At 39.1% G+C, this 23,862-nt stretch overlaps 1 protein-coding gene across 1 annotated transcript in view; it reads left to right on the forward strand.

Annotated features, from left to right (window-relative positions):
- Positions 1 to 920: 920 nt before the first annotated feature.
- The window catches only part of LOC112115663 (bifunctional heparan sulfate N-deacetylase/N-sulfotransferase 3), a 101,732-nt gene continuing 78,790 nt past the window's right edge, over positions 921 to 23,862 (forward strand). Inside the window, exons 1-2 of the mRNA XM_026648146.2 lie at positions 921 to 1,005; positions 7,910 to 9,036. Coding sequence (XP_026503931.1) covers positions 8,056 to 9,036 — 981 coding nt within the window. The 5' untranslated portion in view covers positions 921 to 1,005; positions 7,910 to 8,055. The remainder of the gene's footprint in view (positions 1,006 to 7,909; positions 9,037 to 23,862) is intronic.

A 23,862-nucleotide genomic window follows, 5' to 3' on the forward strand; every position in this document is an offset into this window, starting at 1 on the left:
CTAGCTAGTCAGAGCGGGGGAGGCGACTGGATGAAACAAGTAGGCGTGAGGGGCCCGGAGGGCATCCTTGGGTGGAAATACCTTTTAATAATTCACCGGCTGGTTCAATACGGCGGAGGCAGGAAAGTGCACTGCAAGAGATAGCAGGCGTCTTTGGCCAGAGAGGCATTGGCAATACCCAGACTGACCTCGGGGACGAGGAAAGACCCTGCCCTGCTACGCCGCCTCCCCCTCCGGACTGCTCCGTGCAGCGGGAGCGGAGCTGGGCGCCTCGCAGCAAGCTGCCTGCAGAGAGTGCGGGAGTGCAGTAGCTGGGCTCCCCCGGCGGCCGAGACGCCCCATCCCCCGCGTGACGGCAGCGCACAGACTAAAACCCGCCGCGGCCAGCTCCGCAGCCACGCACCCAGCCCCTTGCACAAGCCTCCCCACGAAAGAGGCGACTGGCGAAGGGAGGAGCCTCCGCCGGCCAATGGCGGAGAAGCCGGAGTCCCCTGCTCGCTGCTCCCGCCGCCTCTCCGAGTGCGAGAGGCACAGAGAAGAGCAGCGTCCAGCTCTCTAGAGCCAGAGGCGGCGGGCTCTGGCTGGCCCACGCTCCGCCGCGGCACCCACAGCCTCTGCGCCTCGCCGCCTGCAGCGCAGCCCCTCACCTCTCGGGCGGCAGCGGCTGCTGCTAAAAGCTTTGCTTGGCTCCTTCGTCTCCTGGGCGCTTGGGTCGTGCCGGCTGCTGCCTAGAGTCACCTCCAGCTCCCCCTGGCTGGGGGAGGAGGGGAAGCTCTGCCTTTGGGGTGAGGGAGGCTCCAGGGGCTGTACCGCCTGCCTCCTCCTGGTGCTTCGGTTGGGGCTTTGCAGACCGGACTGAGCGGCCCCTGATTGGGAGGGCAGCGGAGAGAGAGAGGGAAAGACTGGCAGCGGCCACTCGTCTCGTCCCGTCCCAGGAGGAGCTGCATGCAGCAGGTCTAGGGGAAGTGGAAGCAGCACCGGCATGTTCTTGGAGTGCACCTGGAGGTAATAATTGGGGCAGGGCTCGGCTCACATTTTGTGCTTTAAGCCTAGACAGAAAAGTCTCCAAACTCTATTATCTGCTAATCTCCTCACTCCCGGCCGCCCCCCAACAAAACTTCTGCGGGGCATACTTATTGGTGACTGTGCAACTTTTAGTGCGTGTGGACCTTTTCCCCTCTCTCATTTTCATCAGATCTGTTCAGACCTTTAGCTCCTGGGTGGTTCTGCTGGTGTGAATGCCCTGGAGAGTTATGCATGTAGCGATTATTTGCGGGGATGTATATTTATCAGCGTAGTTTATTAACCCTTCAACTGGCAGGATATGGCTTCATTTCTAAAAATAGCCTTTAACGACACATCCCAAGTTGATCGCATTTGGGAGAGTTCTTATTTATTAGCTCAGTTAGCATCTGTCTTCCTGGTCTGGTACCCAAGCCAGCCCTGCAGTTAATAGGTTTTTCTGTGTGACACTGTTGCCCTCTAGTGTTCTAGGACATTGAGAGCTGCTTGATTGCTGTGTTAGTAAAAATAAAATATTATCATAACAATACAGTCATAACCCATTAGTTGTTAATATCTGAAATTTTCCCAAATCTATGCAGAATTTGGCATGTGCTAATGTTTATTTCAGATGTCATGTATATAACTGAGAAGTTCTATCAGCCTTTTTAAGTAATTTTATCTAGGTAAATTACTTAAACACAATTTAGTTTACTCTTCAGGCCTGCCAGATAATTGTTTTGGAAATATGAGGCCTTTTGACCAAACAGTAGAAGTAGGGGAACTGAGTCTCCTGCAGACTACCTTTTTGTAACCTGGGGCAAATCACTTCGCCTCTGTATCATTGAGTTTCTGCCTCAATAAAAAATGGAGATAGTAATGCTTATTTCACAGAAATATTGTTTAAATCAATTCAGTGATGTTTGTAAAGCTGTTTGAGATTCTTGGATAGAAAGTACTGAAGGGAGGTCAAATAGTAATTTTGGGGAAAAAATATTTTTTAGCAAATTAAACTCTTTCAAACCTTTCTTTCTTAAATAAACCAACAGTTTTCTAAACACTATTTCATTAATTTTAAAATCTCCTTTACTAACAGATCATTATGCAGTCGTCCTCTCCATATAGGGCAATATTTCCTACTGGTGTCATTCTGTGTAAAACAATACATCAGAAAGCTGAAGGTACAGAGATTTAATAACAAAATTAATAGTACTTGCCAGAAAGATTTGGACAGAGTGTTTACCTCCTGATTTGTATGCTTTTAAAGAATCTTTAGTCCATCTAATCCATCCCACCTTTCAGTTGGTACACTTAGAAATGTTAAGTCCCCAGATAGTCATCTGTTCCAACCCTGAAATTATGTGATACTTATAGCTTTCAATTACTTTCCTTGACTGTTACATATCAATATCCCTTTCAGTTAAAAATCTCTTCCAAACATATAGACTAAATATCAGCTTTCTTATTTTGTATTTTCCTGAGTGTTCAGTGCTTGACTTTTATGGCAGACAGAGATTGATACCAAGTACTTGGAAGCAGTATGTATTTTTATTGGGGATCCAAAATATGCATACTATCCTCTGTACCACCATTGCTTGCCAACAAATAGACATTGTTCCTTCATGCCTTGTCATTCGTTAACTCCCAAAGGTTTGCCTGTTTAGCAACATAATGTAATAATTTCAAAATAACTCCCTAATTAGGTCAACACTTTATTTTCTCCAACATATTTCATAATTGTTTGTCTAAAACTGGCAATTTTTGTTCAGTATAGTTAAATAATGTGCCAATCATAATAGTTTTTAATGCTTATGCTACACAATATGGAAAATATTTGTATTGTTTCTGGTTTTCATATAAAACCAGTTTTTCAAATTGCACTTGAACATTATATTGCAGCTGTGCAGGCAGTGGTCAATGTACAAAGGAACAGAGCTAGAATGTTGTTTTAATGTGTTATTAGGTTAGGAGAGAGAGACATAAAGATCTATGCAGCTATATGTAACTGCAGAAATATCATTTACAGTAAATAATATTTGATGGGTAACTCGGGAGGCCTGACTTCACATCATTTTTGTTTGTTCTTTGTAAACCAGAGGTGTTTTCATAATACAAATGTCAAGAAGAATTTATGTACACCAGAATATAGAAGGAGCTGAGTGTAGCATAACTGTACTGTTCCTACTCAGGGATCAGGGTATATAATATGTGGCTGAGGTAAACCTTAAGTTTAAACTAAATGATCTTGCTTCAAATTGGAAACTGTTTTTATAGGCTTTATTTTCTCTTTTGGTTTTGGATATTTTTAATTTTTTCATTAATTATACTGATGAAACTAGGTTTGTAATATAGTTGAGTTAAAGAGAACTGCTTCTGGTGGGTTAAAAGGTTTGCTGACAAACACTAACACAATTTACCACTCTGAAACCTGTCACAGTTTTAACAGACTGCAATTTGTATGAGGGGTGGGATTCCATTTGGATGTACTTTTTTTTTTTTGTTGTTGAGAAATTGACCCCAAATATGCAGGGATGGATTAAACTAGAATTGATGTCATTTCTAAAAAACACACATACTAATTATGTCACGGAATGGCCAAGAGTATAACTTTCTCCAATTATTTTTTAAGTCCTGCACACAGAAAAATTGTATTTCCATTGTACAGAGGACCATTGCACACTAGTGGAGAGCCCATGCAAGGGGACTACATGCTTCCCTGTGCACCATGGGAATCTCTGTGGCAGATTTTTGCTCTACCATACAGAGGGGGGGCAAATTGTCATGCTGGGGATGTGGCCACTATGTTCTCCCACAGCCCAAGTCCACGAGGGGTGTGCACCACAAAGGAAGCTGCAGGCCAGCTACATGAATTTGAATGCCCTGATCCATAGGCTTAAGTGGAGAGAGCTTTTTGCAAAGGTAATATACACATTTTTAATGCTTTGATATGTGTATGCTTTAAAAACCAATAAGGGCATATGCATGATCTACACATATGTGACCTCCAGCCTCAATTACTGCAACCCATTAGTGTGCCAGATCCTCAGCTGGTAAATCAGCATAGGTCCATTAAAGTCAATTTAGCTACACTGATTTACACAGAGGATTTGGTCATTATATCCAGGAATTAAACCACAGACCCAGAAAAAGCTGCAAGTGGCACAAAGCACAGCAGTTTGTTTGCAAAGTAACACTGTTTTTTTTCAGAGTAGCAGCCGTGTTAGTCTGTATCCGCAAGAAGAACAGGAGTACTTGTGGCACCTTAGAGACTAACAAATTTATTAGAGCATAAGCTTTCGTGGGCTACAACCCACTTCTTCGGATGCGGGTTGTAGCCCACGAAAGCTTATGCTCTAATAAATTTGTTAGTCTCTAAGGTGCCACAAGTACTCCTGTTCTTCTTACTGTTTTTTTTGAGCACATCATGCTGGGTGCTGTTCTCAGCATTGGCTTACCATTGAATACAGAGGCCAATTGAAGATTCCTGGCCTAATATTCACAGCCATTTATGGGGATTGGCCCTAGCTACCTGGGCAGTTACCACTTCTATGCGCATGACCTCCCACTGCAGCTATGTTCCCCTGGAACGATGAAACTGTCAACTAATTGGATGAGCACTAGTGGGTATAGGAGACAGAACTTTCCCAGGAGCTGGACTATGGAAGTTGCTCCCATAAGAGAGAAGAATGACCGTGGTACTCCTTGTATTTAGAACTTAATGCAAAGCTCATTTCCTTGACTTAAATTTCCTTTAGTAGGTTCTTCTCACATACAAGAAACCTATTTGTCTGTGTATCAAAATATTTCTAGCTATTCAAATTTACATATGGGGAAGACAAAAGAGATTATTTCTTTTCATCTTTGGGAGGCCCTGTGAGATAACATGTTAGGAGCAATGCTGTAGTACCTAGATTAATAGATTCTGGTCTCAATCTGCAGGTGGATACTTAATGAATGCAAAAGTCTTAGAGATCAAATTAGGGATTCTCAGGCAGGGACTTAAGTGCAGAAGTGCAGGGGTAGCTTGCACTGCTGCAGACTGATTGGCATGTTCTCCTTCAAAAGTCATTGTATAGTATTGTACAATAATGGTACAAGGCCCTACAATAGTGGGAGTGCAATGTTTGGGGCTCTTGGATTTGGTGGTACTGTATTATTTTACACATGAGGCAAGATTCTCATCTGCTGTAAATCATCATGGTTCAGTTGAAGTGAATGAGCTATGTTGGTTATACTAGTTGAGGAACGGTCCCGAGTTTTTACAGGTACCAAACCAAAACAGTACCAACAAACTCATAACGCTTCTAAAATCTCAGACTTTTCAGTAGCCTTTTTGATTTCTTATGTGCTGCTCCTTATGCTTGGAACTCCCTTTCTTTTGTTTTATTAATCAAATTACCACAATTCTTCATTCGGATCACTCCATAAAATAGATTGCTTTCAGGAAGTATTTCATTGGTAGTCTAACATAATAATAAGTGTGTTTAGAAACCAAACAAAAAAATCCACAAACATTCTACAGATTGTGTCCACAAATGAGAAGCCTGTCTGAAAACAACCTCTTAATGTTGCCTCAATCATTCAAGATTGAACTTTCTCTTTGTTACCTTACTTCCAATCAGATCAACCATCTCTTTATTGCTAGCTAGGCTGATAGTCCCTCTGAAGATAATAGCCTAAGCATGTAACGGTGCTCACTATTCAAAAGTATTCTGTTGATCCTTGTAACACATGCAGATTGTCATTTCGTCTTTATTTTTAATAAAATTTGCAAATTCTCTTTTCAGACAGCTGTCTCTACTTTCTAGAGCCAGGATTCCCCTCTCCCTCCCCCCCTCCCCCCCACACACAATCCTGAACAATTCACCTTTATGCTTTGGGGCTTTGAACACAGTGTGCAACAGGGAGGGCAAGTTTGTTGTGCCCCAGTGCAAATGTGAGTGACGGTTATGTCCAGTTGGTAAAGATAAGAGCTAGGTGTAAGCCTTTCCACTGCGTGTGGTAAGTCTTAATACACCTGTGCACCTTTCCTTTACTCTCAAGAACACAGGGTAAAAAAGGGAAAGATATGGGCAGAGAATGAATTTGTCTGGCAAGACATGGGCTTAAGTGTAATCCCTATCATATAATGAGAAACATAGCTATGCTTTCACAACTTTTCCCTGGTCCTGTTATTAAGCAGGAAAAACTTGGGTGCCATGTTCTAAAGCTACCTTTAAAACAGGATTGGATTCCCCTCAGCTCACTTTCTTGCTCATTACTTTTTACCTTGTGTTTATACTCCTTACTTTCACTGTGCAGGATCAAGCCCCTGGAATGTAGCTAAAGTTGAGAAAGTTAAGAGGACATTGAGGTTTTAGTAACACTCCCAATCAGAAATTTGAAAATAAAAGACCTGCTCCAGTCCTGATTTAAATTGGCAATTAAGTTTGGAGTTTTGCTATTGACTATATTAGATGCAGGAAAGAGCCCCAAATTTCTTTCACTACTAATCTTCTCCTTCAACCATTTGTAAACATTAGTTTGTTTTCTTGCATTTCTTGTGGTGCACAAACTTATTCTGTCTTGTTCAGTTATTTTCTGAAATAAATATTATCAAAGTGCCAGGAATAGGAATTCCTAGCAAAATAGCTTGATAACTTGACAGAAGCAGAGCACAAAGTGTTGTGGGCCAAAGACCTCTTAAAAACATTTGTGCATGTTTCCTAAATAATACTATATAATACACAATTTTTGTTGCAATCTTAGTTAGCTGTCTTGCAATACTTGCTTTATTCTTTTATATTTAATTTTATTGTCATATTTTTCCAGCTTATATTTTCAAATAGGTATTTTAATAATTTTGTCAGTAGCTATTATCTTTTTAGTCAACACCACAGTTTTCTTTAGGTACAGCTCAGAGCATACCATAACTTCTCTTACCCTTTTTTTTTTTTTTTTATATATATAATCTTGTTATGAAATCCCCTATGTGTGGAGGGTGGGGAGAGGCAGGGTTTGCTTGCTTGCTTTGCTTTTAGAAAAATGACAAGAAAGGAAATTATATAACATGAAAATATTTGGCTGGACACCACTGGAATGCCCTGTGTCCTACACTTTGAGTTCCACAGGAGGAGCTCCTGTCTTGCCAATTTTGGGTGTGCTGCTTTGTATCTTTCAAGTTTTTAGTGCAGGCCAAATCCCTGTCTTCTTTTGTGTACTTGCAGCAGAATTGATACAGTTTCCTATGCAAGTGGGGGCAGGATGTGGGAGTTGGGCAGGGCATATGCATACTTGTGTGGAATGGAGCTCAGTCTGCAGAAGCTCTCTGCCAGTGTGAACTTCTTTTCAATGTATGTAACATGTCCCTCTCTCTGCTTGATCCACAGAAAAGGTGATCTCTTACAGCTGCCAGCTATGGGATCTAGGGCCAGATTTTAAAAGGCGTTTAGGTGCCTAATGATGCAGATCAGCATTTTTGAAAATCCCACTAAGTGCCTAACTGTCTAACTCCAATTAAAACCCCCGTTAAAAATCTGGGCCTTGATCTTTTTATTCAAGATGTAGAGAGTCTCTTAGCTCTTGATATCTTGTGCTCAGTTCCTGATGATGACCAAACTGGTGCTTGTGTAACAAGCACGCTGAAAGTAGCTGGGGCTAGACTACAGGTGGGGTGTAGGATCTCTCTTACTCATGTCCTGTAGAATTAGGAGGTGCAAAGGTGAAACTTGTGAGTCATAGAATATAAATATAATAAATAATGGAGGGGGAATTAACAGAACTGGTTAAAACGTTACAAAAGAAACTACTGAAGTTCTGAATTAATTTCTGAGCCTATACTTAGCAATGGTTTGCCTGCTACCAGCTAATTGAAATGCAATAATATTTTTATGGATGCATTAAACCTCTACTTTTCTTTTTCTTTTAGACTATACTGTCTATAAAGCTTGCTGAAGATAGACATATGTGCTGCAATGGTGACATAAATTATTAAGCAGGACTGGAACAAGTTGTTGAAAAGTTGTTTTTTTTAATGCTGCTGCTGTTGGAAGCAATCTAAGGCAAGTATACAACATGAGTTTTATCATGAAACTTCACAGACATTTTCAAAGAACAGTTATCTTGCTTGCCACTTTTTGTATGGTGAGCATTGTTATTTCTGCTTACTATTTGTATAATGGCTACAAACAGGAAAATGAACTTTCTGAGATCTCTTCAGAATTGGAATGTGGTGATCTTCAGCTGTTGCCATACAAGTTAATGGAGCTGAAGACAGTGAAGCCCATTGATCCCATGAGGACTGATCCCGTAGTGCTGGTGTTTGTGGAAAGCCAGTACTCAACACTCGGTCAAGATATAATAACAATTCTAGAATCCAGCAGATTTCAGTATCGCATAGAGATTGCTCCTGGGAAAGGTGATCTTCCAGTGCTTATAGACAAAAATAAAGGCAAATATGTTCTCATTGTATATGAAAATATTTTAAAGTATGTGAATATGGACTCATGGAACAAAGGCCTTCTAGATAAATACTGTATTGAATATGGTGTGGGTGTCATTGGATTCCATAAAGGCAGCGAGAACAGCTTGCAGAGCATTCAGTTTAAGGGCTTTCCTTTCCATGTTCATGGCAATCTGGGTGTTAAGGACTGTTGTGTTAACCCTCATTCCCCATTGCTTCATGTAACTAAATCCTCTAAGCTTGATAAAGGTCCCTTGCCTGGAAATGACTGGACAGTTTTCCAGATTAATCATTCAGCCTATCAGCCAGTGATATTTGCAAAAATAAAGACTACAGAAAACCTCCCACTACCCATCACTAAAAATGCTCTCCATGCCACAGTAGTTCATGACCTGGGGCTTCATGATGGGATTCAGAGAGTCCTCTTCGGCAACAACTTGAACTTTTGGCTGCACAAGCTGATCTTTATAGATGCCGTCTCTTTCCTGTCTGGGAAAAAGCTCACATTGTCCTTGGATAGGTACATTCTTGTTGACATAGATGACATCTTTGTTGGGAAGGAAGGAACAAGGATGAATGTCAATGATGTGCAGGTACAGTATGTGCAAAAACCACTGTTCTGCTACTGCAAAAGCTTCAGCATGAATTCTTATTTTTTAAACTGAAATTAATATTTGAAATTTACCAAAAATGCAAGTCTATCTTGCTGCACCAATCCCAAGTATATGTGTTTGGCACAGGAAAAATCCCTTGGGGTTTGGGGAGACAGAATCCTTCTCCCTTGCAGGCTACAAAGTTCCTTTGTGGCACCTGCTGCAACCTCAGAGCTGGAATAGAGTCTATAGCCTTTTAACTTGCCTCTTGCAAAGGTGCTGGGAGAGGCTGGTGGATCATAGTGACAGATCCTCTGGCCAATTCAGGTACTCACCGAAGTGACAGAGAAGGAGCACCTGCTGAACTTCGCTGAAGGTGTGTGCTCCTGTTTGAATCTTGGGATTCTGCTTTCCTGCCCACATGGAAACTGGTTCTGCTGTATCCAGAGCCCTCTGCGTCTATGAAAGGGAACAAAGAGGATAGGGTTTCCCACTAATAGCAGCCAAACTTATAAAAAGTTAAGAAATTGGAAAGGATCTGATCCTGCAAGGTGCTAAGCACTTCATGAGAGATACTTCACTGGGAATTGAGGATACTCACACTTTCCAGGAGGTCTCCAGCACCTCTCAGGATTGGAGCTAGATCCTTAGTATGTAATACATGCATGTTGCAATCAGCCAAACTTACAAGCAGAAGGTGAATGAGTTGATCTGATAATAAATGCCAACATAAATTTTAAAGAAGACCATATTGGATTATTAACCATTTTTGAAGTGTCAGGAGTTAGTCACAGCTTTTCACCCTTCTTATTTCCATATTTTGTGGCTCTTACATGCAACCAAGCTAGTGTTTATACATGTTTGAAATAATCACGCTCTGTCACTTGTTGACTTTCCAGTGCTTGTGAGTTTTGCACTATTTTTAGTTATAAACACATGTAGAGTCCTTTTTCACTCTATGTTGCACTGCCATTCAAGTACAGTGGTGGGTTATGGGTGAATGAGGATGACCTTTGAAACACATTATTTTTATGCTTTACACCTATTCTTTTTTGAAAGAATCTAGTAGTAAAACAGATGAACAAAGAACACCTTGCAAAACCTGAGGTCTTTGTTCTAGAAGCTAAAAATTGGACAAATGATGAAGATATTTGTTAATCTAGCTAGAAATGTTGGCAGTGTAAGAGCTGTAAGAGACAACTATTAGTGGGTAATATTTTGCTAATTTCAGTGTTGCTTTTTTTTAACCTGTACTTAGTTGATAAAGAGGATCTCATTAAATTACCACTAAATTTATTGAGCTACAAAACCCTCTAAATATATTGGCTCATTCAACAAGTGTTTTTGGATTGACAATTTCACACTCAGTTTTTCTTCAAAATTATAATTGACACATTCTCTCAATTTATCCAAAAATGTAAAACGATAACCTTAAAGTGTATTAAAATTGATATATTTCTGATATAAAACTGTTGGAGGCTACCCAAAAATGCTTTCAACACATATATTCTGTAAGGATCTTCACTTTTTGGATACCTAAGCAGTTTCATACAAATATAGGTACACAAGAAAAAAGGCACGATAACCTCTGTCTGTGTGTGATGTGTGGTTGCAGCATTTCATTTTGGCGTTGAGAACCTCTTAAATACAAAGTTGAATTACAGGGAAGATTTAGAGCCTGGTGCTGCTCCCATTTCAGTCAGTGTGACAAAGCTGCTTTGAAGTATTGGACTAATGAAATGCATAAATAAAACCTGAATTAAGAAATAATACAGGTTCTCCACTATAATAAACTATGAGGATCAGAAATAGTATTTTTCCCATTGGGTTTTTTTTTTTCTGTGAAGTGAACCTAGGGTGACCAGATAGCAAGAGTGAAAAATCGGGGTGGGGGGTAATAGGAGCTATATATATAATATATATAAAAATTTATTTAAAAGCCCCAAATATCGGGACTGTCCCTATAGAATCGGCACATCTGGTCACCGTAAGTGAAGCTCAAAATGACATTTTGGGTTCTGTTAGAATAATAATTCACTGAAGTTAGTGTTCAAAAGCAATAAACTATACAGACAAATTTAAAAGACATTCATTGAGAATAAAATATCTTTAATTCTTAAAGAAAATGCAAAAGCAGTGAGATTTGTTACTATTTTGTGAGGCTAGTTCATAGTATTTACAAAATACTTACTGCCAAATGGGAAAAAAAAATGAAATTTTATAGAAAATAGGGCTGTCAATTAATTGCAGTTAACTCACACGATTAACTCAAAAAAATTAATCACTATTAAAAAAATTAATTGTGATTAGTTGCCGTTTTAATCACACTGTTAAACAATAGAATACCAAGTGAAATTTATTAAATATTTTTGGATGTTTTTCTACATTTTCAAATATATTGATTTCAATTACAACAGAATATGAAGTGTACACTGCTCACTTTATATTATTATTTTTAATTACAAATATTTGCACTGTAAAAATGATAAAATAAATAGTATTTTTCAATTCACCTCATACAAGTACTGTAGTGCAATCTGTTTATCATGAAAATGCAACTTACAATGTAGGGGTTTTTTTTGTTTGTTTGTTTGTTACATAACTGCACTCAAAAACAAAACGATGTAAAACCTTAGAGCCTACAAGTCCACTCAGTCCTACTTCTTGTTCAGCCAATCCCTAATACAACAAGTTTGTTTACATTTACAGGAGATAACGCTGCCTATTTCTTATTTACAGTGTCACCAGAAAGTGAGAACAGGGGTTTGCATGGCACTGTTGTAGCCAGCATTACAAGGTATTTATGTGCCAGATATGCTAACCATTCATATGCCCCTTCATGCTTCAGCCACCATTCCAGAAGACATGCTTCCATGCTGATAACGCTTGTTACAAATTTAATTAACACATTTTTTTTGACTGAACTCCTTGGGGGAGAATTGTATGTCTCCTGCTCTGTTTTACCCACATTCTGCCATATATTTCATGTTCTAGTAGTCTCAGATGACTCAGCACATGTTGTTTATTTTAAGAACACTTTCGCTGCAAATTTAACAAAACGCAAAGAAGGTACCGTGAGATTTCTAAAAATAGCTATAGCACTCAACCCACGGTTTAAGTATCTGAAGTGCCTTCTAAAATCTGAGAGGGATGAGGTGTGGAGCTTGCTTTCAGAAGTCTTAAAAGAACAACACTCCAATGCAGAATCTACAGAACCCGAACCACCAAAAAAGAAAATCAGCCTTCTGCTGGTGGCATCTGAGTCAGATTATGAACATGTCGGTCCGCACTGTTTTGGATCATTGAGCAGAACCGCTCATCTGCCTGGACACGTCCTCTGGAATGGTGGATGAAGCATGTAGAGACACATGAATCTTCAGCACATCTGGCACGTAAATATCTTTCGACGCCGGTTGCAACAGTGCCATGTGAACGCCTGTTCTCGCTTTCAGGTGACATTATGAACAAGAAGCAGGCAGCATTATTTCCTTCAAATGTAAACAAACTTGTTTGTCTGAGCGATTGGTTGAACAAGAAATAGGACTGAGTGGACTTGTAGGTTCTAAAGTTTTACATTGTTTTGTTTTTGAATGCAGTTATTTTTTGTACATAATTCTACATTTGTAAGTTCAACTTTCATGATAAAGAGATTGCACTACAATACTTGTATTAGGTGAATTGAAAAATACTATTTTTGTTTTTTACAGTGCAAATAATTGTAATAAAAAATAAATATAAAGTGAGCACTGTACACTTTGTATTCCGTGTTGTAATTGAAATCAAGTGCTCCTCCTCCCTTTGTTCTTCACTTGGTGACCATCCTAGCCCACAATGCTGTCCATCGGTGCCTCCCCACCAGGACATGGTAGCAGCAGTGAGTGTGGAAGAAAGGACCTGGGCAGATACTGAGAAAGCAGCCTGAAAGAAGGCTGTGAAGGTACTGATTGGGAATGGGTAGCACAGTTGAGATTCCATTTTGGAGCTAATTGACAGTTTGAAAATGTAGAAAACATCCAAAAATTTAAATAAATAGTATTCTATTATTGTTTAATAGTGTGATTAATCGCAATTAATTTTTTTAATCATTTCACAGCTCTAATGGAAAGTAATATCAAAGCAGAGATAATTTCTGAACCAGTACAACAGATGCAACCGTTTAAATAGAGTTGTTTTTTGAAACAGTGGCATCTGAAAAAAGTGTTCATTTCAGATCCTTAATCTACTTAAAGCTAATGTATTCTGTTAAACATGTTGTTAGCACTGTCAGATGCAATGTATCTCCATTAGTATTAATATCAAAGGAGTTATCCTCTGCAACACAATGACATGCTGAATGAATGAAGTAGAATTAATTTGAAGCAGCTGAATATCTGTTATTGAAAACCATATTTGTGTATAAATGCCATCATATTAGATATGAGGGATAGTGTTTTGCTGAGTTCTGCTGCACTGCCTGTAACACAGAGAATTGTGTGCCTCAAGTATGAAAATAGACTGCCTAATAGGGATGTTGTTTATATTCAGCATCCATGATTAACTCATTTTAGCTAAGCTAACAACATTTAAATTCTAACAGTGTAGCATTACACTGATGCTTTTCTACATATTTCAGTTTCATCTAAAAATTACAGAGCTGTTTGACATAATTATAACTTATTTCCTATTAAATTTAATATTAAATTTCTGGCCATATTCATTCCTAGTATAACTCGATTGAAGTCGCACAGTGGGGCCCTGAAACACTAATGGAGCCTTTATTGTTGGTCTGTAGAACTGAACTTTTTAGTTCAATTTATGGTTGGACCTACACAAGTGCTTTGGAGAAGCTGAGAGTACAGACAGCCCTCCCCCCCACCCCAATGATCCCACGCAGTGTGAAGTTAATAATTCATATCATTAGGCTGAAGAACATAAGATGGGTAAAACATCTATTGTTGCCACCAGGAAACCCTGAAAGAAACTGCTCTGGGTGGGTTTGGGTGAGCTTAAACTATACTTTTTCCATAGTGTAATGAGTCTCACTGTCCTGAACGCTCCTCAGAGGTATTGTGGGTTCAAAAGACATGGCCTAATTCTAGTTACTAACTTGTTAAAAAGAAACAGAATGGTTGACAGGGCAAGTTAATGTTCTTTCACAAATAATAAAAGAGGGAGTGATAGATACAAAGGCAATGCAGCAGAGTTGAGGCAGGATGAGTTATGAGTTACAGTAAAGGTACATATAGACTCAGATTTTCAAAAGAACTAAAAGTTTAATCACTCCATTTAGGCACCTAGATAAGTTACTAGAACAACGGGAACCACTGGGTCCTAAGTACTTTTATAAGTGGCCACTTTATTGAGGTGTCTAAATGGGAGCTGATCACTTTTGAAAATAGTTATTATATTGATTGTTTAGCCTCAGCTCACCGCTCACAAATCTATAGTTACTTCTTTGAAGTGAGAGGGAGCTGAGTGTCCTCAGCATCTGAAAATCAGGCAGAAGACATCTCAGCTTCAGCACCCAGGCTTTAGGCACACAGAATTAATAGACACTTCTGAAAAATCTGATGGCATAGGACTGTTTTTACCTGAAGTTCATCAATACAAAAACTAATGAGGGGCAGTCAGGCTTTGCTGTTTTTGTTTATCAACATTCTAACTACTAACTTATTAAACAGTAAGGTAGTTTCAATCGTAATCATAATTGGGAGGCCACCCTACTGTAATTTTAGCTGTAAAAAACCCCTCAAATTGTGTTTAGATTGAGATTACCTGATCATTACTGACGTGGCTGTCACGGTATGAAATTTAAGCCAATAAGAATATAGTTTTTTGGTTTTTTTTTCCAGTATGGAACAGTGAGTAGCTGTCACTCTGCATCAGCAATGTCCATCCATCTTAGTTTATTTACTTTGTCACATTTGATATAATAGGAATAATGTCAATGGAAGAAAATGTTATTGCAGCCTAATTGCCTCCTACTGAAAATAAACTTGGTAACATCACCTCCGTATTCATTTTCAATAAATTGTTTCTCTTTCTCTCTCAGTATTTATCTATCAGGAAGAGGCTATTATCCAGTGACAATGTTATATTCCATTCACTTATCTGTTTCTTTTAGTAGCCTAAAAGGCTGTGCTTTTATGAACAGCCCTCATTTGGAACTGGAAGTATGCAATCAGGCAGAAGCAGAGATTTAAAAAAAAAAAAAAAAAAACAAAAAAAAAAAAATAATATTTTAAATGTAAACTACTAAAAAAAAAAAAAGGGAAAGTTTTTTAAAAACTGACAAGGTAAGGAAACTGTTCCTGTGCTTGTTTTGTTTAAATTAAGATGGTTAAAAGAAGCATTTTTCTTCTACATAGTAAAATTTCAAAGCTGTACTAAGTCAATGTTTAGTTGTAAACTTTTGAAAGAATAACCATAATGTTTTGTTCAGAGTTACGAACACTTTGCCAATTCTGCACTGAAGTAGAGTCCAGTGGCAGCTGCTCTAAGTCATGTCAGGATTAGGGCCATTGATAAATATCAGGAAGCTATAACCAGTACCCTAATGTCCTCCTCATCCTATCTCCTGCACTGGGCATTGCTCTTGCAGAGGAGAGAATTTAGCCTATGAGAATTAATACCTAGTGTCCCATAATCTGCATAAGAACAACTGTCAGATCATAAGGTCATATCAATGACAGGGTCAGATCAATGGTCCATCTAACCCGGTATCTTGTCTTCTGATAGTGGCCAATGCCAGGTGCTTCAGATGGAATTAACAGAACAGGCAACCAGCAATTGATCCATCCTGTCATCTGTTCCCAGCTTCTGGCAATCAGAGGTTAGGAACACCCAGAGCATGGGGTTGCATCCCTGACCATCTTCGCTAATCACCAATGATGGACCTATCCTCCATGAATTTATATAGTTCTTTTTTGAACCCTGTTATAGTTTTGGCCTTCACAGCATCCCCTGGCAATGAGTTCCATAGGTTGACTGTGTGTTGTGTGATGAAGTACTTGCTTTTGATTGTTTTAAACCAGCTACCTATTAATTTCATTGGGTGACCCCTTGTTCTTGTGTTATGTCAAGGAGTAATAATACTTCCTTATTCACTTTCTCTACACCAGTCACAATTTTATACACCTCTATCATATGCCCTGTTAGTCATCTCTTTTCCATGCTGAAAATTCCAGTCTTTTTAATCTCTCTTCATATGGATGCTGTTCCATACCCTTAATCATTTTTGTTGTGCTTCTCTATATGTTTTCCAATTCTAATATATCTTTTTTTTGAGATGGGGTGACCAGAACTGCATGCAGTATTCCAGGTGTGGGCGGACCATGGATTTGTATAGTGGCATTATGATATTTTCTGTCTTTTATTATCTATCCTTTTCCAAATAGCTCCTAACATTGTTAGTTTTTTGACTGCCACTGCAAATTGAGCAAATGTTTTCAGAGAACTATCCACAATTACTCCAACATCTTTCTTGAGTAGCAGCAGCTAATTTAGACCCCATCATTTTGTAAGTATAGTTGGGATTATGTTTTCCAATGTGCATTACTTTGCATTTATCAACATTGAATTTCATCTGCCATTTTGTCGCCTGGTCACCCAGTTTTGTGAGATCCCTTTGTAACTCTTTGCAGTCTACTTTAGACTTAATTATCTTGAATAATTTTGTATCATCTGCAAATTTTGCTGCTTCACTTTTTGCCCATTTTTTCAGATAATTTATGAATATGTTGAACAGCAGTGATCCCAGTACAGACCGCTGGGGGACACCACTATTTATATCTCTCCATTCTGAAAACTGATAATTTATTCCTGTAGTTTATTTTCTGTCTTTTCACCAGTTACTGATCATGAGAGTACCTTCTCTCTTATCCTATGACTGTTTACTTTGCTTAAGAGCCTTTGGTGAGGGACTCTTCTCAAGCCTTCAAAGGCTTTCTGAATGTCCAACTACACTATCTCCACTGGATCACCCTTTTCCACATGTTTGATGACCCCTTCCAAGAATTCTAATAGATTGGTGAGACATGATTTCCCTTTGCAATAGCCAAGTTGACTCGTCCCCAACAAAATCATGTTCATCTATGTGTCTGATCATTCTGTTCTTTACTCTAGTGTCAACCAATTTGCCTGGTACTGGTTAGCCTTACTGGCCTGTAATTGCCAGGGTTGTTTCTAGAGTAATTTTTAAAAATTGATGTTATATTCATTATCCTCCAGCATCTGGCACAGAAGCTGATTTAAATGATAGGTTACATACCACAGTTAGTAGTTCTACAATTTCATAGTTTAGTTCCTCCAGAACTCTTGGATAAATACCATCTGGTCCTGGTGATTTATTACTGTTTAATTTATCAATATTTTCCAAAACCACTTCTATTGGCACCTCAATCTGGGACAGTTCCTCAGATTTGTCACCTAAAAAGAATGGCTCAGGTGTGGGGATCTCTCTCATTCTTTGCAGTCAAGATTGATCCAATGATTCATTTAGCTTCTCTGCAATGACTGTATCTTCCTTGAGTGCTTCTACAGCACCTTGATCATCCAGTGGCCCCACTGATTGTTTGGCAGGCTTCCTGCTTCTATCTACTACATGCATCCCTGAGCTGCTGAGTTCAATATTTCTTTGCTTAGTCTAACGGATTTCTCACACCAGATCTGACTTATATGATTACGTGCAATCTGCTATGTTTTGGATATGCAGAAGCTATAAATGTGCAGATGCTTTTATTGAGTTTAGGTGAACAAGCTCTATTCCTTATTTGAAACTTTCCTGCTCCTAGAAACTGTATGAAATTCTTGCTTTTTTATCTTTATATTACAAATGTGCCTAGATTTGATGGGACTTTTCAGGGTATATTTTATGCTGCCCTGTTAACAGTTTTTTGAAGTATCCTTCCATCCAATATGCTATATTTTTACATGAAAGAATGACCCTCACATGTTTAATATACACCACTGAAATTATTTTTTTTTAAAAAATTGAGAAAGGACTTTGTTGAACATTCCTTTTCAATTATTTATACATTGGAGGGGCCTAAATATTTACATCCGGGGGAGGTTTGAATACTTTTTGGGTGTCTTAGAGGAGGATGGGTGGGAAGAGGTTTCAGAAACCTTGAACTACTGAGAGAATAAACCAGACTGTTTACCAACACCTTCCAGAGAGAAAGCTTAAAAATATCTTCAAACACCTTTTGGATTTTAAAGGGGAATTCTTTCCTTATTTATGTTACTATTTTGTTTTAGTTTTTAAATAAAAAGATTATTTGTAAATAAGTGATACCTCATCGAGAGAGTCTGTTACACAATTACAACGAAAGGGAATTAGACATGAAAGGCTGAATTATATTTATTACATCATAATATAAGAAATGTCTTGTGAATGCAAAATATTCAGACATTTCTTTTTTAAGTTCCTTTATAAATACACACAGCTGTATGATTAATTAACTATTTGCAACTTCGTCTTGTTTTTAAGGTTCTTTTTATCTTCCTAATTTATTAGCCAGGTTATCTTTACAGCTTTTTTTATTACATTTATTATAAATGTATGTTCCATCTTTACAGTTCATGCAGGGCTTTCATGGCGTTTTACAGTGACTTGTTTGGAATAATATGTAAAAGGTACAAGAGATAAAGGAAAAAAAGAAGAAAGACAGGAAATGTTATTAACTATGTAGGTTCCGTTGTATCTTATGCCCTAGGGAGATTGATTTAACTGCTGGAGCATATTATTTCATATACAATTATGGAAAGTTATGCATCATGAAGCAGTAGACAATATACTAATTAGATCTTAAAATTATAATATAACTTTAAACTAATTTATGAAAACTATTCAATAGATTTTTTTTTATGCCCGGCTACTATTTTAAAGAACATTGTGCCAATCAGTTATTAACATTTAATATGTCAAAGGAGAAGATGTAGGCAAGTTGGCTCACACACAATACTGCTGTGAATTTCAATGTAGGGGGATTGTTTAATATTTCTGCCTTTTATCACAAAAACAGATTTTGCCTTAGAAGCAGTATAGTGGTGACTAAGAGCAAGAATGTGGTGTGAAAACCACTGCCCATAGGAGTGGGACTTCAGGAACGCTGCCAAATGGGGGGTCCATTGTATCTGCCTCAGGCACTGTGCCTCTAGGATTGCCAGAGAGACAGGAAGGGGAGGTAATATCTTTTACTAGAGAAACTTCTGTTGGTGAAAGAGACAAGCTTTTGAGCTACAGAGAGCTCTTCTGCATGTCTGAGAAAGGTACTCATAGGCCAGGCTATACTAAAAAATTTAGTGGGCTTAAGTAAGCTGACCTAGCCCCTGGTGTAGACAGTGTTATAATTCTTCTGTCAACCTAACTACCGCCTCTCCGGGAGGTGAATTACCTACGCTGACAGGGGAACCTTTCCTTGCACAGTAGGTAGTGTCTACACTGAAGCACTAAGGTATCTGTGCTGCTCTGGTGTTTTAAATGTAGACATGCCCATAGTGTCACAGCTAAATACGTAAGTATTAGCATAAGTAGTTAACACATGTTGTAAGAGATCATTCAAAGTGAAGTAGACTGTTAACACCTTTGCAGTCATAGGACAATAAAAGAGGGTTTATTGGGTTACAGATTGTTGTAATAGGTCATAGTCTTTATTAAGACCATGGTTTTTAGTGTCTAACAAAGCTATGAATTTGAATTCCTGGGCTTTTGAAGGTGTTGTGCAGGTTTCCTTTGAGGATGAAGACTGAGAGGTCAGATGCGGAGTGATTATTTTGTGAAAAGTGTTCACACACAGGTGATATGATGCTTTTGTCTTTTATCATTTTTCTGTGTGAGTTCATTCAAGAACATAGTGATTCTCTGGTTTCACCCACATAGTTGTTATTGCGGCATTTAGTGCACTGGCTGAGGAACACCACGTGTTGTGATAGGCATGAGTAGAATCTTTGGATCTTGAAAGGTGTATATTCTGGGGGTATTGACATATCTCCACAACCATGATTATCAACAGGTTTCGCATCTGTTGTTATGGTAGGGTCTGGCTGCTTTGAGTTGGACTGAGTCCTGGTCTGTGGGGAGTTTGCTTCTGATACTGAGTTTGGTGAGAATGGGGGATTGTTTGAAGTCCAGAAGAGGGGGTTGAGGAAAGATTTCTTTCAGGATGTGGTCCCTATCAAGTCTGAGTTGTAATTGTTTAATTATACCCTTCAGTGTGGGGAAGTAGGTGACAGCTGGGGGGGGGGGTGTGAGGTTGCAGTCAGAGAGCTTTTTCCCCAATATTGAAGCAGGTTCTCTTGGGGTATTTGGGTAGCCTATTCCATGATGCAATCTACTTCTCTGGTGGAGTGTCCTTGTTTGGTAAAAGCAGTTTTAAGTGTGTTAAGATGTAGATCCCAAGCTTTGTTCTTGGAGCATATTCCATGGTATCTGCCTGGCAGTAGATAGAACAGTCATAGAATATCAGGGTTAGAAGGGACCCCAAGAGATCATCTAGTCCAACCTCCTGCTCAAAGCAGGGCCAATCCACGGATTTCTTGGTGTGTTTGGTGATTACTGGATCTATGAAGTTAAGTGCAGTGATCTGTGGGTTTCTTGTATAGGTGTTCGTATGGTTCCATTGTTGAAGCTGACTGTGGTGTCCAGGAAGGTGATGCTGGTGTGTGAGTGTTCCAGAATGTTTAATGGATGGGCTGGTAATTGTTGAAGTTGTCATGGAAATATATGTGGGAATTTGTCATCTGTCCATAGGATGAAAATATCAACGTATCTCAGGTATATCATTGGTTTCATGGTACATTTGTCCAGAAATAATTCTTCAAGTTGGCCCATGAAGTGGTTGGCATACCGGGGAGCCATCCTAGTACTCATGAGTGTTCTCATGGTTGGGACAAATGTTTGTTGTTGAATATAAAGTTGTTATGGGTGAGGATGAAATGGTTGAGTATGGTGATGCGCTTAGGGTAGATATCTGAGTGTTGTCCATTGTCTTGTCTTGTAGATATTTGAGGCAGGCAGTGGCTGTCATTGTGAGGGATGTTGGTTTATAGGGAGGTGACATCCATAGTGGCAAGGATGGCTAGCTTTGCCAGGGAGTATGAAACATAGTGGGCTTTTTAAAAGGGTACAATATGAACAATCCTCTCACTAAATATGGAAATGGTTGTATGACCTTGACCCCAGCTTTGTCCCTTCCCCTCCCACTTGGAGAGGTTATTGCTGTTCTTGGCAATTGCCTTGTGTGGTCCTTGCTCTCAGAAAATACAAGAGTTGGGTTTGTGATTAGCACCTGTGCAGAGCTGTAAGGTGGGGATGCTTTTTGTACCCTCTATTCCCATTGTGCACCTGTGTCGTGCTAGTCACAACCAAGGCTGTTTTATCTATCTCATGAAATATTTAAAAGGTGGTGTTTATGCAGATTATGCACTATACCATAGAATCAACAGGGTTGCATTGTTATAACTACATGATGATGATCATAGTAGCCCTTTTAGGTTGACCCTGTATGGCTGGACATACAAAGAAAAGACCACAGTTTTCTGTGACAGACCTGCTCAAAGGATGGCTAGAATCCCACTGGGACGCACCGTTCTTGCTTTATGCAGCTTGCTTGGGGTGACAGCTGTCTAAAAGGGGGTGGGGAGGATTGACTCCTTGAACCAGTGGAGATGGTACTACCGAATATGGAGCAGGGGCTATGCAGCCAGTGTTTTAGCTGAACACCAATATAGTTTTTATATAAATTGTTTGTGTCCTGTGAACAGAAACATTTATAGAGGTGAATGGAAGGAAAATCTGCTTTCAAATAAAGATGATCTGTTAAGTGCTGGAATAACTTCTGTAGGCTCATGGCCAGGGAGAGAGATGACCAACACCAGATAGAAAGGAATGCAGCATGGAAGGCAGGAAGCTCATTTACATTAATTACCTTAAGCAGTGCCTCATTTCTCTGCCACCAAACATTATTTTTCCCTTCTGGCTTGTTCAGTGGACCTTTTTTCCTGGATGGACTGGTCCAGCATGGATCAGTATACTCTGCCTTCTCGGCTTGTACACCAGGTCATTTATTTTGAATAGAAGCCTTTACTTAATAAGATTAGAGAGATGGAGAGAAAGGAAGTTGCTGATTATGTGCAACACCTCCTTCACATACATTTTAATAATAGTGTGCATGTGTAAGTAATATATTGTGACTCTAAGAGCTGACATACAGAAGTATTATAGAAAAGAAATATGATTCCCTTTTTATATCTATATGAAAATGAATCTGAGAGCATCATCACGTATTACATGTAACATGAGGGATTTGTTACATGCGTAGTAATTTGTTGCCATCCTGTAGATATATTCATATTCAGAGGAGAAAATTGTTATAGTCTCGTAATTTTCTCCCCCCAGAGGCCAAACCACTCTAAGTAAATTTAAGGGAGGGGGAATAATGTCCTCCCTATCTGTGTCCTTGCTAAGTGACTGCTGCTTTGCTTACCTATGCTCTGAGTGTTACATTTTAACTGTGGATTATTCAGCAGAGCAATTTACTGCTCTTCGTGTCTGTTATGAATGATAAAAGTTGCATAAAGTTACAAGACTGGTTTCCTGAGCACACAGTTACTGATGGAACCTGTGTTGAAAGATACAGCTTTTGTGAATCTCTTGCCAATTCTAATTTTTCAAGCTATAACACAACATATAAATCATGTTTAGCACAGTAAACCTGTGCAGTGAAAGCTTTTTTTTTTTTACAGTCCTGTATATTTATTAGTTTCTACTAAATTACAGAAATGTTTCTTTTTTATTTTTTTATTTCCGTCATTTCTCTCAGTGCCATTCTGTATCTTGCTATCTTTAGGCTGGATGAACTCTTTCACTGTTGTGTTTTTGCAAGTCGCATCCTCACTCCAGTTCCTGATGGAATTTTATGATTTAAGGGCTATGCTCTTCCAAACTTCAGTAATCATATGTTCCCTCCAGGATGGGCTGGGCAAACTCTCAACGCAACCTCTGCTTTTCATTGGTATTGGTTTGTTTATGTGGAGGTGGCCTTATGCCTATGTAGAACATCACAGGCCCCACTTATGCAGGGAACCCACACCACATGCACACATCCACCCACTAGCCAGAATGCAATCCTCAATTCACCATCCATAGTCCAATGCCAGATAGCCATGTTAGAGACTGAATCCCTTAGCTGCCCTTCCCTTCTCAGAAAGTTCTGCTTTAGGGATTGCAGTGAATATACATAGGTATGAGGGTCTGTTCATAGGTAAGGTGAAGACTGGTGTGGCCGTGCATATGTTACTTTGTGTATCTTCCCACAAAATCTAGGTCCTGCCCTGGTTTGGTGTAACCATGTGGTCATGAGATCACAACATGTCACTCCAAAATTTATAATTTTATTTTTAAAATAAATTTTCTTTAATTCGATGTAGGCCAAAATAAACTGAAACACTACTCTTCTACATTGCAGTTGCATATGAACGGCAGAATTGTCACCACTTAAGAATCTCTTCCAAAGTTTCAGGAATAGTATTTTAAAAACCACTGACTCTCATACTGTGAATAAAAATGTATGTGCAGCCAGCAAAAGAAAGGAAATTAAGAGTTACGGTGCAACTCAGTTTGATGTACCCAGGCAATACAATAGATCTAAAGCATGATTCTAACCTTCTTTCTGTGTGTTGTATTCATTGCTTCATAGCTAGGAGATACACACTAAGAAAGCAATATATTATACACAGAGAACCATAGTACTCCACAGAACTGGATGCTTCATCCCTCCACAAATCTATGCTACAAGCTCTGGTTCCTTCAAAATGCCAAGTCTACTGTCAAATTCCTGCTGCTGT

The sequence above is a fragment of the Terrapene carolina genome, unplaced genomic scaffold (assembly GCF_002925995.2).
Source record: "Terrapene carolina triunguis isolate 2854851 unplaced genomic scaffold, T_m_triunguis-2.0 Scaffold66, whole genome shotgun sequence".
NCBI lineage: Eukaryota > Metazoa > Chordata > Testudines > Emydidae > Terrapene > Terrapene triunguis.